The sequence below is a fragment of the Typopeltis vanoorti genome, chromosome 1 (genome assembly GCF_054136105.1).
Source record: "Typopeltis vanoorti isolate ZY-2024b chromosome 1, IOZ_Tvanoo_1.0, whole genome shotgun sequence".
Classification (NCBI taxonomy): domain Eukaryota; kingdom Metazoa; phylum Arthropoda; class Arachnida; order Uropygi; family Thelyphonidae; genus Typopeltis; species Typopeltis vanoorti.
In genome coordinates this window covers 24,365,154-24,380,916 of record NC_143549.1, presented here as the reverse complement: position 1 = coordinate 24,380,916, position 15,763 = coordinate 24,365,154, and the positions used below count along the sequence as shown (strand labels likewise).

At 36.0% G+C, this 15,763-nt stretch overlaps 1 protein-coding gene across 1 annotated transcript in view; it reads left to right on the top strand.

Annotated features, from left to right (window-relative positions):
- Positions 1-15,763, top strand: part of HUWE1 (HECT, UBA and WWE domain containing E3 ubiquitin protein ligase 1) — a 1,068,888-nt gene that overhangs the window by 105,698 nt on the left and 947,427 nt on the right. The window contains exons 10-11 of the mRNA XM_090396304.1: positions 1,720-1,791; positions 2,597-2,696. Coding sequence (XP_090252430.1) covers positions 1,720-1,791; positions 2,597-2,696 — 172 coding nt within the window. The remainder of the gene's footprint in view (positions 1-1,719; positions 1,792-2,596; positions 2,697-15,763) is intronic.

Sequence of the window (15,763 nt, the reverse complement as noted above, 5' to 3'; positions counted from 1 at the left end):
TCTCCTTTCCCCACTGAAGGGTGGTATGGAGATCAGTGTTTAAGGCACTGCTGTCTTGATGTAAGAGATGTCTGGTAACTACATAGTTTATTTAAAGGAGTAGGATGAATAAAGAGTACTATTGTTAGCAAAGCTGTGGAAAGGATTAGGAGTAATTGAGAGAAGTTCGGGTAGGTGAGAGAATGGAGCCCATAGGGACGTCTGCATTGCTGCCAGAGCTTGAAGAGAGGGTGCTATCCACCATAACATGCCCTGAATGACCAGAAAGGAAGCTGGCTATCTAGTTAGATGGTGGCATGCCTTGATGCCAAACATGATCAAATTCCTTGGAAATGTTGAAGCTGATAGGACACATTTTTCCAAAACTTTTTGTGGCATGTGTTCAGTGGTGAGGAATGTAGACTAATAGACCAGCTGTGGATCTGGATTGGCAGAATCCATAGTGGTGGTTGCTGATTAATTGGTAAGCTTCTAGGTAGTGAAAAAAATTTATCATTGATTTTCTTCATTATTTTGGAGAGGGATGAAGTGATGGCAATTGGTTGAAAGTTGGATGGTAGGCTTTTGTATACCCTCTCCCACAACACACACAGCAGTAACAGAACTGATTAAAGATATGAAAAAGAGGATATTTTCATATGGCTAGATTAAGGAATTCAGGTTGGTGCAGAGTGAGGCTTAAGATTTAGAATAACAAAGGAAGGAAGGTGCTAGTGAAAAGATGAATGGCAGTAGCAGATCAGATAGTATAATGTTGTATGGTGAGACTATGGTGAGAAATGTTAAAGCAGCATGTGTTGAAGATATGAAAGAGGAAGAGAAAAGATGAATGTGACTGTAGAAGGAAAAAGAGTATGATAGCACATGATTAGTATTGTTAGAGAACACAAAAGAGTGAAGGTAGAGTTGCGAGCATGTTGCTGAGGTACGATAGCAGACAGCTGAGTAGAACAATATTTTTGAATGACATAATAGCTAGGGTGCCCAAAAAGAAATTTTAAATACATGGATTTATGGGGTAAATTTGCATGTTGAGGAGAGAGAAAGCTTTTTTTTTTTTGAAGGCCTGAACTAATTGAGAAGCAGAAATGCTATGCAAAAGATGTTTTCCAACATCTTTCTCTAAATCCAGAGTAAATTAATAATAAGGTGGTGCACCTTTTGGCAACTCGTATAAGTAAATATGACCTCTCCATTGCTTCTGCCGTAGTATCACCACTTCTGGATCTGCCTCCCGCTGCTGAGACCTCAATAAAGGTCGAAACTAGTCTCGGTAGTGGCCCTTCTCTTAATGCATAGCATTATACATGTCTTTAAGGAGATATGCTTTGCATTATGGGAGATACTGAGACAAGGAGTGATGAGAGCTTGGTCCACCTTTGCTACGAGTGGCCTCAGTCCTGAACTACATGAGGTGCAAACTTTGTTTGCCTACACTTGGGTAAAGGATTAAACTAAATTTATTATAGTCTAACCAAGTGGAAAATAAACATCCAAGAGATGGTATAATAGCTGGTGTGGGTGATTTATGACCTCTCGATGAGCGCTTGACTCCTTAGCAGTCTAATAATAATATTTATTATATAAGAGTTGATTGTATTCACTGATACTCTGCACCTGTTCTTGATGGTATAAATATATCATCAATTTTGATATGTTACTGTGTCCACTGTTTCAATTTCTTTTCCAATATATTTCATAACATGTACTTTTTTTTAGATACCTGATAAGAATCCTTCTCAGTTAATGGAAGACCTAGTAGAGACATACTCAGTTCCTGAAGACGAACAAGTAAGCATGCTGAAACCATTAATAAATGTTTACCTCTGCAATTCATTTGTTCAATAAACATGTGTATTATATATATGTATATATATATATTTTTTTTTTTTTTTTCCAGAATTCATTTTTACTCTGGAATATTATTCAAAAAAACTTTAATGACTGTTACCAAGAGATAAAAAGATGACATGGTTTATTTTAAAATTAACTACTAGTTAACAAGTTTCGTTGAATAGATTAACATCTTTAGGTGTCACAATCAATGAAATATATAAAGAATTACAGTGACTTAAAATTGTAATAATAACAGAACAAGTACAAAAAGACAGTAGTGTGTTTGAAAACAAAACACGAGCTTGAGTTCCAAACAAACTTATACTACGCGCTGTCGCGAGTGCATAGATTCTTCTCGTATCAACAACAGCCTAAGTTTCAATCTCTCTGATGCACGCGTTTCCTCTGTTCAGTATTGGCGCACTCGCGACAGCACGTAGTATATGTTTGTTTGGAACTCAAGCTCTCGTTTTGTTTTCAAACACACTACTGTCTTTTTGCACTTGTTCTGTTATTACAATTTTAAGTCTCTGTAATTCTTTATATCTTTCTTTGATTTTGATACCCGAAGATGTTGATCTATTCAACGAAATTTGTTAACTAGTATCTTAAAATAAACAGTGTCATCTTTTTATCTCTTGGTTACACTCATTAAAGTTTTTTTGAATATATATATTTATATATATGAAACTGTTTACTTAATGGTTTTATTAATGCAATATATGTGTATTTATATCTATCATTCATTCTTTTTGTTTAGATGCTTCTTTTTACTCATGTAAGGTTAGCACACAGTTTTTCAAATTATAATAAAAGGTTACAGTGTGTCCAAGCAAGGCTGCAAGCCATCTCAATTTTAGGTATGTTTTTTTGTTAGTTTGTAATTATTCTGGCTTGCTTTAAAAATAAAATAAAAACATTTATTATATTTTATGTAAGATGGTGGAGAGGATGTTTTTTCCTTTACACTTAGGCGGCATGCAGTAAGCAGTCTGTTAGATTGTTCACTGCATTTCTTGAATTACAAACAACATTGATTTATTCTTTCACAAGAAAATTTTCAAGTACAAAAGACAGTGAATACACAATCATATTGTTGCATAGAAATAAAGCTTTTCTTGTTAAGTCAACTCGATCCAGCGTTAGTTATTAGCCAGTTTCACAGGATAAGAACTTCATTTTATGAAGTTCTTATCCTGAAAAGTTAATGTTTGTCACTCTTGTATTTGGGATATTCTTGGTAAACATCCTATAGACATTCAGCTTAATATTTTCTTTTATTAATGGCAGTTTTTGATGTATTGCTATTATAACATCTGTAGCCATATATGCCATCATTATTGAAGTTATTTTTTTCTTTGTTTCCTTCCTCGCCACCACATCATACGAAATAAATAAAATTCATCATCATCATTGAATTCTTGATATTTACCCTCAAGGGATGTACAGGATATGATAGTACATTAAAAATTTACATCATTATTTACTTATCTACAATTTTCCTCCAAATCAGTCTGTTACCTGTCAAGGCTCCAACATTGTCAGATTCTATCTTTTATATTTAAATAAAATTGAAGGGGTTTAAATATCAGAATTATTCTTCTGTAATGTAGAGGTCATTTCAGGACTTACATGAAAGTCCTGAAATGACCTCTGTAAATCCATTACAATGAATTCATGTAATGGATTTACATGAATTCATTGAAAGAGAAGTTGATTTTATTATTTTTATTATTATGAACTATTTTGTTATTATTACTATGAATGCTCCATGGATTCATTGAGGGGAAGCCCATTTACACAGTATTATATACAGGGTGGCCATGAAATAACTTTCCCTCTTTGGAGGCATCTGTAGCTAAAAGCAATAAACGGAATGAGACCAAATTTTATATTGAGACTTTTGAAGGCATGGGGAGATGATTTCTGCAAAAAAAAAAAAAAAAATTAGCACCAAAAGTCGCCAATAGGGGAAATTTTGGTGTTGGTGGAGCTGAAAAGAAGCGGATAATTACATTAAAGGCAGATAAATGGAATAATAACATTGCGATGGTGTAAGCGACAGCCGCGTCACTCATTCCAGCTGGATATGTTGTGCGTTACAATGATAAGAATGATAATAATTAAACTAAAAACAACAACTTGGTCATTGTTTTAGTGTTGTTTTAAGCTGAGCGTAAGGAGTTGGATTGTCTTGAAAGAGAAAATAAAACAGCCAGTTTTATGTTCTCTTTCAAGACATGCAAGTTGAGAACCAACATACACAACGGATTTCAAATACTCCCCCCCCCTTCCCTCACAGCCAAAAGTCACATGGAGAGATGTCCAGGGATTACATGGAGTGATGACCAGGGATCAAGACGGCCATGCCGTCGGAAACAACTGACCAATAACCCTCTCATTACTGAAATTCTGGTGTAAAAGGCGCTGTACTGAATGTTCAATGTGTGGTTGTGCTCCATCCTGCATAAAAATTATGGAGTCCAAACATTGTCTTTGCTGCAATGCAGGAATGACAAAATTTTCCAGCATTCGTCAATAAATCTCTCCAGTAATGGAGCAGGTTACAGGACATGTAGGGGTAATATGCTCAAAAAAGTATGGTCCTATTATGAAATCTGCTATGAAGCCTCACCACACGGTTACTTTTGGAGAATGCAGTGGTACTTTGCTGGATCGCTTGGGGATGTTCAGATGCCCAAATTCTGCAGTTGTGAGTGTTGACAGGCCCATTCAGATAAAAATGATCCTCATAACCCACAATATTCTCCAAAGCCAGTCATTGTCGACCTCCATTTGGGCAAAAAACGTTAGCGCGATGGTCATGCACTTATCTTAATCTGTGGTAGTTAGTGCTTGCACATGACTGAACTTATACAGATAGAAGTGAAGCATTTTCTGTAAGATTTTCCAGACAGTACCATAAGCCATATCAAGTTTGCGAGCTATGGCACGAGCGCTTGGACCAGTACTGGTCCCTGTGTCATCGAACATAGAAATGTCTGTCTCTTCTTGACTGCTTTCCCATCCTCTGCCAGGTGATCCAGTTTCTTCAAACTTCTTAATCATAGCTCTCAGTGCTACAGCTGACATAGGCCCTGTATGCAGGTTATGAAGCCTTTTAAATTCCCGAAGGGCCGCTACGGCATTGCACTGTTTAAGGTAAAGCAACTTAACAAGTAAAGCATGCTGAGGCAAGGTAGGACGCATATCGAGCACAATTTGTCAGTCATTCGAATAACTGCCTGAACGTTCTAATTCCTTTTTTAAGTGGAATTAATTGGTGACGCTGCTGTCACGTACGCACAGTAAAATTTGTATAACCCTTTTTACCTGCGTATACTGCAAATATTTGACTGCTTTTGGCTCCGCCAGCACCAAAATTTCCTATATCGGCGACTTTTGGTATCAAATCTTTTTTTTTTTTGTGGAATTCATCTCCCCATGCCTTCGAAAGTCTCAATATAAAATGTGGTCTCGTTCCATGTATTAGTTTTAACTACAGATACCTCCAAAAGAGGGAAAGTTAATTTTTGGCCACCCTGATCTTTCCTAAATGCTCTCTAAGAATTATGGTAGCCCATTTCAGACACAAGCCATGCATCTGGACATTGCATGCTTCTCTCCATGCATGATTTCAGGGATGACCCTGATTTCTATCTTCACTATCCATAAAATGCAAATTTCACTTGTTTATATACTGTAGGAGGATCTCACTTTTAAATTACAGTCCACATAACTTCCCAAGTCTCTAGCTTTGACTACTTCCATCAAATTCCCATTAATAGAATACTCTACAGCAGGAGTATCAAACTCATTTGGGACGTCGGCCATTTGCCATAAAACTGTCTCAATTGGGGCGCAGAAAATTTTTGACTAATCTGCACCAATTAGAATCGAAGAGAAGTGAAAGAATGAGTATAAATTGGAAAATTAATAACAAAAATGTTATTTATTCTAAGTCATTACAAGACATAATATAATGATTATGACAACTCAGAAAAAGAATATTTTTGTTATATTAATATTTACAATAAATAGTATTTAAACCAAAATTAATTTATTGCTGCTTTGAGTTTCAGTTAGTGGGTGCACTCACTTACATCTGACTAAAAAATAATAGTTTTTAGTTAGATACTGTATTTGCCAGTGCAACGGTTTTGCTTGAGTCTTCACAGCATGGTTAATGTGGAAGGGGACATGTGATTCATTAGTTGGTGCCGTTTTTATCCCACTTGTCTCTAATTGCACTAAACAAGTATATTAGACATTTTGAGAAATATATTACACAGACAGCAAATTTCTCTGTACTTTATTCAGTGGTGCAATAAAACTACTTGTTTTTCTTGCATCTGCTATATTGTGGCAGTTGTGAGGACTTGTATACCACGGGGAGCGAGTTATCGCCCCGATGTGAAAGTGGTTAAATTCTATTTTTGTGTGCGACTTTTTAATTTCTTTTTTCATAAATTAATAAAATCGGGGTGAGAGTCATTCAAAAGGGCAAGTTATATTCGAGTAAATATGGTATTTCTGTTTTATTATAAAAAGCAACCATCCTTTTTTTTTTTTTTTTTTAAATCTTTCCTTGAGTCATCATGGGCTGCAGGAAATTGCTTTGTGGGCCGCATGCTGCCAGTTTGTCAGCCCTGCTCTACAGTATCCTTCATCCAAGTGAATAAAATTTGCCTGGCAACATAGAACTCGTATTCATTGTAATTCATCCATGTAAGCAGTATGTTTCAGATTGGACCACAAGGATTCTAAATCAGCTACATTCTTCATAACTCACCCAATTTACTAACGTCAATAGATAAATGGATATCACACTCAAAGACCCCCCCCCCCCCCCAAAAAAAAAAAAAACACCCATAATATAAATATTAATAACAGTAGTACAAGTAAAGAATCTTCCACTCACACTCTTCAGATTTTGTTCCCTATCAGTCAGTCATCTCACATCTGTTTCAGAAGTTTATTTTTCAGCCTGTTTGTTTGAGTTGGCATAACCATCTCTGTTCTGGAATCCTGTTAAATGCTTTGCAAAATGCAGAAATATTGTGTGTACGTTCATGCATGCCATCACCAAATTCATGACATGATATACCCTCAGGGGATGCACAGGATCTTAAAATAGTACTACATGAAAAAAGTTACACCATTATTAACTGTGGTCAACAATTTTTCTATAAATTAATCTCAAGATTCCAATGTTATCAGATCTTATATTTCTGTCTTTTAAGGCACTTTTTATTTTATCAATCCATCTACATCTTGGTCTTCCTCTGGGTCTTTTCCTTGCCAACATGACAAAGAACACTTGTTTACGTAATCTTTCCTCTTCCATTCTGTTTTAGTGACCATACTGCCTGAGGTAAGCTCTTCTAACATTCATGAATGCCAACAATTTCAAGACCTTTACTAATATCCTCATTTTTAATATGATACTGGCATTGATGCCACCTGTTCAGTCTCCTGATCTTACTCAGGACTATCATATCTTTGGTCTCCAGTCTTTGATCAAGAGTGCTTAAGGGTCAAAGCTGTATAACTGAGAGGAGACCTCCATGTAGCCTTTAAAGAAATGCAGAGAACCGACCAGGGCTTCTGACCTAAGGTCCAATCCTCACCTTCTCGTAGTGCACCCTGTTGGGTATCTACTTGGATACTGAACGAATGAGGATGGGCTGGCAATTTGGGATTTAGCCGACCAAATTTTATTCTTATTGTTAAAATAAAAAAATGATGGTACAACATGAAAAAATTTCATGCCGGCTGGGGCATCGCCTGGTTAAACAAGCCCCCCCCCCCCCCGTTGTTTTTGCTAGAGAACAAGGGCGAACAGCGAAAAGTCAGCTACTGGAACAAATCTGAAAACAAACCCCAACTCAACATCACCAGAGTTAAAGATCGGTACTATTAACATAAAAAGCCTGAATGGCAAAGAAATGGAGCTAGCGGAGGAAATATAAGTATCAGATCGACATAATAGGACGGACTGAAACAAAAAAGACAAAAACTGGCGAGATCTTTCTGAGCAATAAATACAACATATTATATTCAGGCAATGACAATCAAGGAAAAGGAGCAGCCATAGTATTCAACACAAAATACGAGGCTAATCTGCTTGAATGGCAGGCAGTCTCAAGTATAGTGATGTGGGCAAATATGAGAATAGGGAACTGGACAATGAGATTTATTTGTGCCTGTGGTCCCACAGAAGGTTCTACTAAAGTAGAAGGGGAGGAATTTTTTGAGGCTTTAGAAAAAGCAACTGACACAATGAAAAAGGAAAAGTTGGTCCTTGTTGGGGATCTTAATAGCAGAGTAGGAAATGATTGTGAGACATACAGAAATATTTTGGGAAAATTTGGAGAAAAGAACAAAGCTAATAATAATGGCAAATATCTGTTGGATTTCTGCTCAGGACATGAACTGGTTATTACTAACACCATGTTCTAACATAAAAATGTGCACAAATTCACATGGAGAGAAGGTGCAAGAAATAAGATAAAAGTCTCATTGACTATGTTATTATTGATAGCGATGTTTTCTCCCTGGTGCAGGACACCAGAGTGTACAGAGGATTTGAAATTGCAAGTGATCACTATTTAGTCTTGAGCAGGATAAAATTGAATTTCATATTGAAAAGAATGACATGTAAGAAAGTTTTAAAGAGAATAAAAGTTGAGCAGTTCTCAGATGTGAACTGTAGACTAAAATACACAAAGATTATTGAAGAAAAAATGAAAGTTTGAGAACAGGAACCAAACCTTTGGAGATTCAGTGGCAAGCCTTGAAGAAAACCATAATTGATTCAGTCAGAGAGGCATGTGGTGAGGTTGTCTGCAAGGATAGAAAAATTAGAACTCCATGGTGGACGCAGAAAGTTAAAGAAGCAGTGAAGGAAAAGAAGAAAGCATATCAAAAGTTCCATACCAAATAAGTCAGCTTGTGCGTTTAGAGAATACGGAGACAAATGTAAGAAAGCTAAACACTGTGTAAAACTAGCTAAGCAAAAGTCATGAGAGGACTTTGGCAAGAATATAGAAAATAAATATCAAGAAGGTGGCAAAATATTCTGGAGGTTGTTGAAGCTTAAGAATGGGGAAAAGAATGCTGTAAAAAGAGTTAGAGATGATAAACGTGACATGAAAACGGGAGAAAAAGATATCCTTGAAGTATGGAGTAATTACTTTGAAAAACTGCTTAATGAAACAAGCAGTGATGAGAGCACAATGGTAAAAAAACACTGACCAGGCAAGCAGTCAGGAATACATATATATACTTGAAGTAGAAAAAGTCATCAAAGGCTTGAAATGTGGAAAGATAGAGGGAGTAGATGATAATCAACCTGAAATGCTGAAGTATGGTGGTATAAAAGTCTTACAGTGGCTTCACTGCATAGTTCAGAAAGCCTGGACAGAGGGACGAATTCCCGATGATTGGAGTAGAGCTCTCGTAACACCCATATATAAAAAGGGAAATAAAACTGAATGTGAGAATTTACAGAGGTACTGTCCTGGCAAGATCTATGCCAGTATACTCGAGAAACGTATGAGAAGAATTGTGGAAGAAAAGCTTGGTGAAGAACAAGCTGGATTCAGGCCAAATAGAGGCTGTCAGGATCAGATCTTCACTTTACGACAAATAGTTGAGAAATCAAGGGAATATAACAAAGATCTCTATTTAAGTTTTATTGATTTGGAAAAGGCTTATGAGAAGATGCCAAGAGAGAAGCTATTCAATACGCTACAGTTATATGGTGTCACTGGGGCATTATATCAAGCAATACTTAGTCTGTATTTGAGTTGCAAGTCAGCAGTTAGAATAGAAGGAAGTATAGGAAGATGGTTTAATGTTAAATCTGGTGTGAGACAAGGATGTACATTATCCCATCTGTTATTCATTATCTCAATGGATCACATTATGAAGGAAAGTGGTATTAAACATGATGTCAAAATTGGAGATGTTAACGTCAGCTCTTTGCTTTATGCGGATGATGTTATACTTCTAAATAAATTCGCTACAAGTCTGCAATTCTGACTAAATTGAATAACCGTTGTTATAGATATGGTATGAAGGTCAGCAATAAAAAGACAAAGACAGTGAAAGTAAGCAGAATCATTGAAAATGTCAACTGTGTTGTGAATGGAGAACCTGTAGAACAAGTAAAACATTTCAGCTACTTAGGCATGATTTTTAGTGAAGATGGTAAATTAAATATAGAAATAGACAACAGAATCAGCAAAGTTGATATGGTGGGAAGTCAATTGAATAAATTCATATGGAATAAGAGAGAAATTAATCGGAACACTATCTGTATACAAGTGAAGATGGTAAATTAAATATAGAAATAGACAACAGAATCAGCAAAGTTGGTATGGTGGGAAGTCAATTGAATAAATTCATATGGAATAAGAGAGAAATTAGTCGGAACACTATCTGTATACAAGACAGTATACAGATAGTGTTCATATAGTTAATTTACTATATGATGATTACCATCCTGATTTTGCAAAGATTTTTGAATTTATTATGGAATCAGGATATTTTCAGCTGGAAAAACAAGACCATAGACAAGTTGAAGGTACTGCCATGGGTGTCTCTCGCTGTCATCACCTTTGGCAAACTATTTTTAAACCATCTGGAAGATATCTTGTTCTCATCCATTCATCCCCAACCCTTTTGGTTGCATTATGTTGATGATGTCTTTGCTGTTTGACCTCATTCTGAAAATAAACTTACTTTGTTACAACAGATCAGTAGCCTTCAATCATGCATTCGATTCACCATGGAAAAAGATAAGTCTGGTAGTTTACCATTCCTAGACATCCTTTCTTTAATTTATCAACCAGCATTTATTGAAACCTACCTTTACTGGCAGATGCATTCATCAAAAGTCTGCTAATCACACCACTCAATAAATCAGTGTTAAGGCTTTTAATTAGTAGAGCACATTAGGTGTGCTCCTCTCCCTCAAGCTTGCAACAAGAACTTCTCGCTATCAAAAATGTTAATGGAATTTAATGGTTACAACCCTAATCAAATCCAGCAGATAATGAATGCCTGTGTTCCAACACCTCATGGTTCTTCAACAGTCTGCAGGGTTCCAATGCTTTATATTTTTGACATCTCTGAACTGATTGATAAAATTTTGAAGAGGTATTCCCATATATTTCATTTTCATTTCATTTCCATATATTTTCCTATCAGCAAAATTTCTCATTTGTTGCCATCTACAAAAGACAAACTGTTACCTCTATCATTGTCTGGTTTACCAGACACCTTGTGAATGTAATCTAACGTACTTTGGGCAGACAGGCCGTTCTGTGGAAATAAGAATTAATGAACATCAATATTATATCAAATAACAAGAAACCTCAAAAATTTGGTCTGGCTATACATAGCATTGACACTAAACACAGTACCCAGTGGGATGAAGGTCATCTTCTCCATAAGAGCAGGTTTACGTATGAACGCACACCTTTTCAAAGAAAGTTGTGAAGCCCTTTTATATCGGCCAAATCTGAATCTGAAAGATTGTCCCCCCCCCCCCCCCCCCCAATAAAAAAATAAAAAACAGTTTAGGAGATACTTATCTTATGTAACCATCAAAAATAGTTAATATTAATAAATAATATTATAAAATTTAGTACGCAGCAGCAGTTTTTAATCAGTAAACCACTGACTTCTGTATGTCAGTGGTTTACCGATGTACCGTGTACTCTTATTCCTTTGATTTGCTTGTTTCTAACAGTACATCACTGATGATGTACTGTTATTTTCAGTATGAAATGTACTTTCCTTTCTTTAAAGTTAATTATTGTGGTTATCGTGTAATTTATTGTTCAGCATAACCATAACCAAAACAAAGAAAAAAACAGGTGATCTTTCCAAGCAACAAATAAAAGTTATATTCAGAAAATAGCAATCAGGAAAAGATGAGTAGCTGTAATAGTAAACACTAAATACAAAGATAATCTTCTTGAATGGTAGGCAACATCAAGTAGAGTGATGTTGATTAATATCAGAATTTGGAAGTGGACTTATTTGTGGTTATGGTCCTACAGAAGGTTCTGATAAGGAAGAAGTGAAGGAATTTTTCGAATCTAACACAGTGAAAAAGGAAAAGTTCTCCTTGTTGGAGATCTAAACAGCAGAGTGGGAAATTGATTACTACACATAATGTTTTGGAAAAGAGCAAACTGAAGTAATGTAAGATACCTGCTAGATTACTGCTCAGGACAAGTTATTGCTAACATGTTTCAACATAAAAAAAAAAAGTGCACAAATTCACATGGAGAGAAGATGCAAGGAATAAGAAAAGTCTCATTGACTGTTATTGTCGACAGTGATGTTTTCAAACTGGTTCAGGACACAATAGTATACAGAGGATTTGAAATAAGAATTGATCACTATTTCGTATTGAGCTGGATAAAATGCAACTTCATATTGAGAAGAAGAGTTTAAAAAAGTTTTGAAATGATCAAAGTTGAACAGCTATCAGATTTGAACTGTAGAATCAAATACACAAACATTATTCAAGAAAAAATGAAAGAGTTTGAAAACACGAACCAAACCTTGCATATTCATTGACAAACTCTAAAAGAAAATTGATTCAACCAGAGAGACATGTGGTGAGGTAATCTGTAAAGATAAAAAATCAGAAAACTCTGTGGCATACTCTGGAAGTTCAAGGCAGCCAAAGAAAAGAGGAAAGCATATCAAAAGTTCCCGCAAGTTAGTTTTCTCTATATTCCTAGAGAATACAGAGAAAAAAATGCATGAAAGCAAAGCATTGCGTAAAATTAGACAAACTTTTTGGAAAGACTTTCGTAAGAGTATCAAAAATAAGGTGGTAAAATATTCTGCAGGCTGTTGAAAAAGCCCAAAAATGGAGGGAAGTGTACTGTAAAAGGCATTAGAGATAAAAGGGACATAAAAACTGTCAATAAAATATTCTTGATGTATGGAGTAATTACTTAAAAAAAATTGCTAAATGAAATGAGCAGTGACAGCATAGTAGTAGAAATCACTCAACAGGAATGCAATCTGGAATATCTATCTTGTTCTTTCTCTAGGTCTTTTCCCTGGCAAAAAAAAAAACACTTGTTTTGCTAATCTTTCCTCTCCCATTCTATTAAAGTGAACAAACCACTTGAGCTCTAATAATGCATTCCTGAATGCTAACAATAGTAAGTTCTTTCTTAATATCCTCATTTTTAATGTGATACTCTATTGATGCTATGGTTCATTAGAACCATAGCATCTAATAATGCATTCCTGAATGCTAACAATAGTAAGTTCTTTCTTAATATCCTCATTTTTAATGTGATACTCTATTGATGCTATGGTTCATTAAGAAAGAACTTACTATTGTTAGCATTCAGGAATGCATTATTAGAGCTCAAGTGGTTTGTTCACTTTAATAGAATGGGAGAGGAAAGATTAGCAATTTTTCTCAGAACTCTCATATCTGTGTTGTTTATTTTTTAACGGTATATATTAGAATAAAGAAAAATAAGTAAATTAATTTATTAACTTATTGCTGATATTTCGCTGGTGTTATAACCACCATCTTCAGAGCACAAAAACAGTTTGTCACAATATGTGAGACTATAACAACATGGTGTAATCCATGGACTAGTTAAACAAAATTGTAGCAGCAACACAAAGACTAGAGTCCTGATTTTGGTGCCCTCTGTCTGGGGGGGGATGCAGCTATCACATAAGACCAGAGGGGAAAAAAACCAGTACTAGTTTTTACTTAAGATAACTGTCTCCCAGATTTTAGGCAAATTTATACAGCCATATTTGTTGAGATTTGGAGTGTGTTTCAGGGCTTCTTTTGCCTCTTACAACACCATACCCTAAAAAGCTCAGACTTAATGGTAAGCTTTGATATCACCTCACTATTCACAAATGTACCACTAATAGAAACCCTCAATCTACTGAAATCACACTTTCACATAAGCTATCACATAAGACCAGAGGGGAAAAAAACCAGTACTAGTTTTTACTTAAGATAACTGTCTCCCAGATTTTAGGCAAATTTATACAGCCATATTTGTTGAGATTTGGAGTGTGTTTCAGGGCTTCTTTTGCCTCTTACAACACCATACCCTAAAAAGCTCAGACTTAATGGTAAGCTTTGATATCACCTCACTATTCACAAATGTACCACTAATAGAAACCCTCAATCTACTGAAATCACACTTTCCCCCTGATATATTTGAACTATTGAAATTTGCAATACATGCAGGATATTTCACATGGAAAGGGAAAATATACAAACAAATAGATGGGACAGCCATGGGCTATCCCCCCCCAGCCAACTTTTAATAGACCACCTTACCATGGGCTATTTCCCCCCCCCCCCCTCCCTCCCTCCCAGCCAACTTTTACATAGAACACCTGAAAAACTAGCAATCAATACAGCCACTCTCAAACCAACTTTGGCTATGCTATGTTGACAATTTGCTTGCTATTTGACCACATAGCCCAGAGACATTGAAAACATTCTTAGCGCATTTAAATAGCCAACATCCAAAAATCCACTTTACAATGGAACTGGAAGCTAATAACTGTCTGCCTTCCTGGATACACTTATCACACGTCTTCCAGATGGTTTCTTATCATTTTCAGTTTTTAGAAAACCCACACATACAAGGAGATATTTACACAAACAATCACACCATCACCCTTCGCAACAATATGGCATTTTAAAAATGCTAACCCACAGAGCGAGAGCAGTCTGTTCTAATGACAATACTCTTGCTGCTGAACTGGCTCACTTATGCCACATCTTCTTGGCCAATGGCTATAATCCCCATAAGATAAACAAAATACTAAATGCTCCTAAGAAACCCCTCCCATTATCCACCACAGAGAACTACAACAAAAGTCTCCATCCCATACATTAAAGGTACATCCAAAAAGATTTCAAGAATTCTTAATAAACATGAACTACGCACCACATTCAGACCGTGGAGCAAATTAGCAACCCTTATCTGCTGACCCAATGGCCGCATTCCCCCTTTATTACATCCAGGAGTCTACGAAGTACCCTGCTCATGTAATTAAGCCTACTATGGTCAAACAGGAAGAACTGTGAACATCCACATCAACGAACACAAAAGATACATTCGGCATTATCACTATGGCAAGTCGGGCCTAGCAGACCATATTCTGGATACCCCTGCACACAGTATCAACTGGAAGAACACAAAAGTACTGCACAGAAGCTCTTACAAGTTGGAGAGATTGCTCTTAGAGGCAACAGAAGCCTTGAAACACACTCCAAATCTCAAGAATTATGGCTGTATAAATTTGCCTAAAATCTGGGAGACAGTCATCTCAAGAAAAAACTAGTACTGGTTTTTTTTCTGTTTAGGACTAGTCTTATGTGATAGCTGCAATTTTTTTTTTTTTTTTCAGATAGAGGGCGCCAAAATCAGGACTCTAGTCTTTGTGTTGCTGCTACAATTTTGTTTAACTAGTCCGTGGATATCCTGTACACCCCCCTTGAGGGTACATGGCAGGAAGTTGACGATGATAGTCCGTGGATACACCATGTTGTTATAGTCTCGTGTAATGTGACAAACTGTGTTTTTGTGCTCTGAAGATGCTGGTTATAACACCAGCGAAATATCAGCAATAAGTTAATAAATTATTTACTTAATTTTCTGTGTTCTAACATATACTGTTAAAAAATAAACGTGTACGACAAACACAAGTCTGTGTTTGTAAGGATGGTCTGAAAAGTTCTTAGCCTCGACTACAGATGGCAACACTATCGGCAAGATTTTTTTTCCCTAAGTTGGTACATCTGACATAAGCATTCATGTGAAATTACAAGTCATTCTATCATATAGTTTATTTTATACAGCTGTCTGAAGCAAAAGTGTTGTCTTGTCTTGTATTC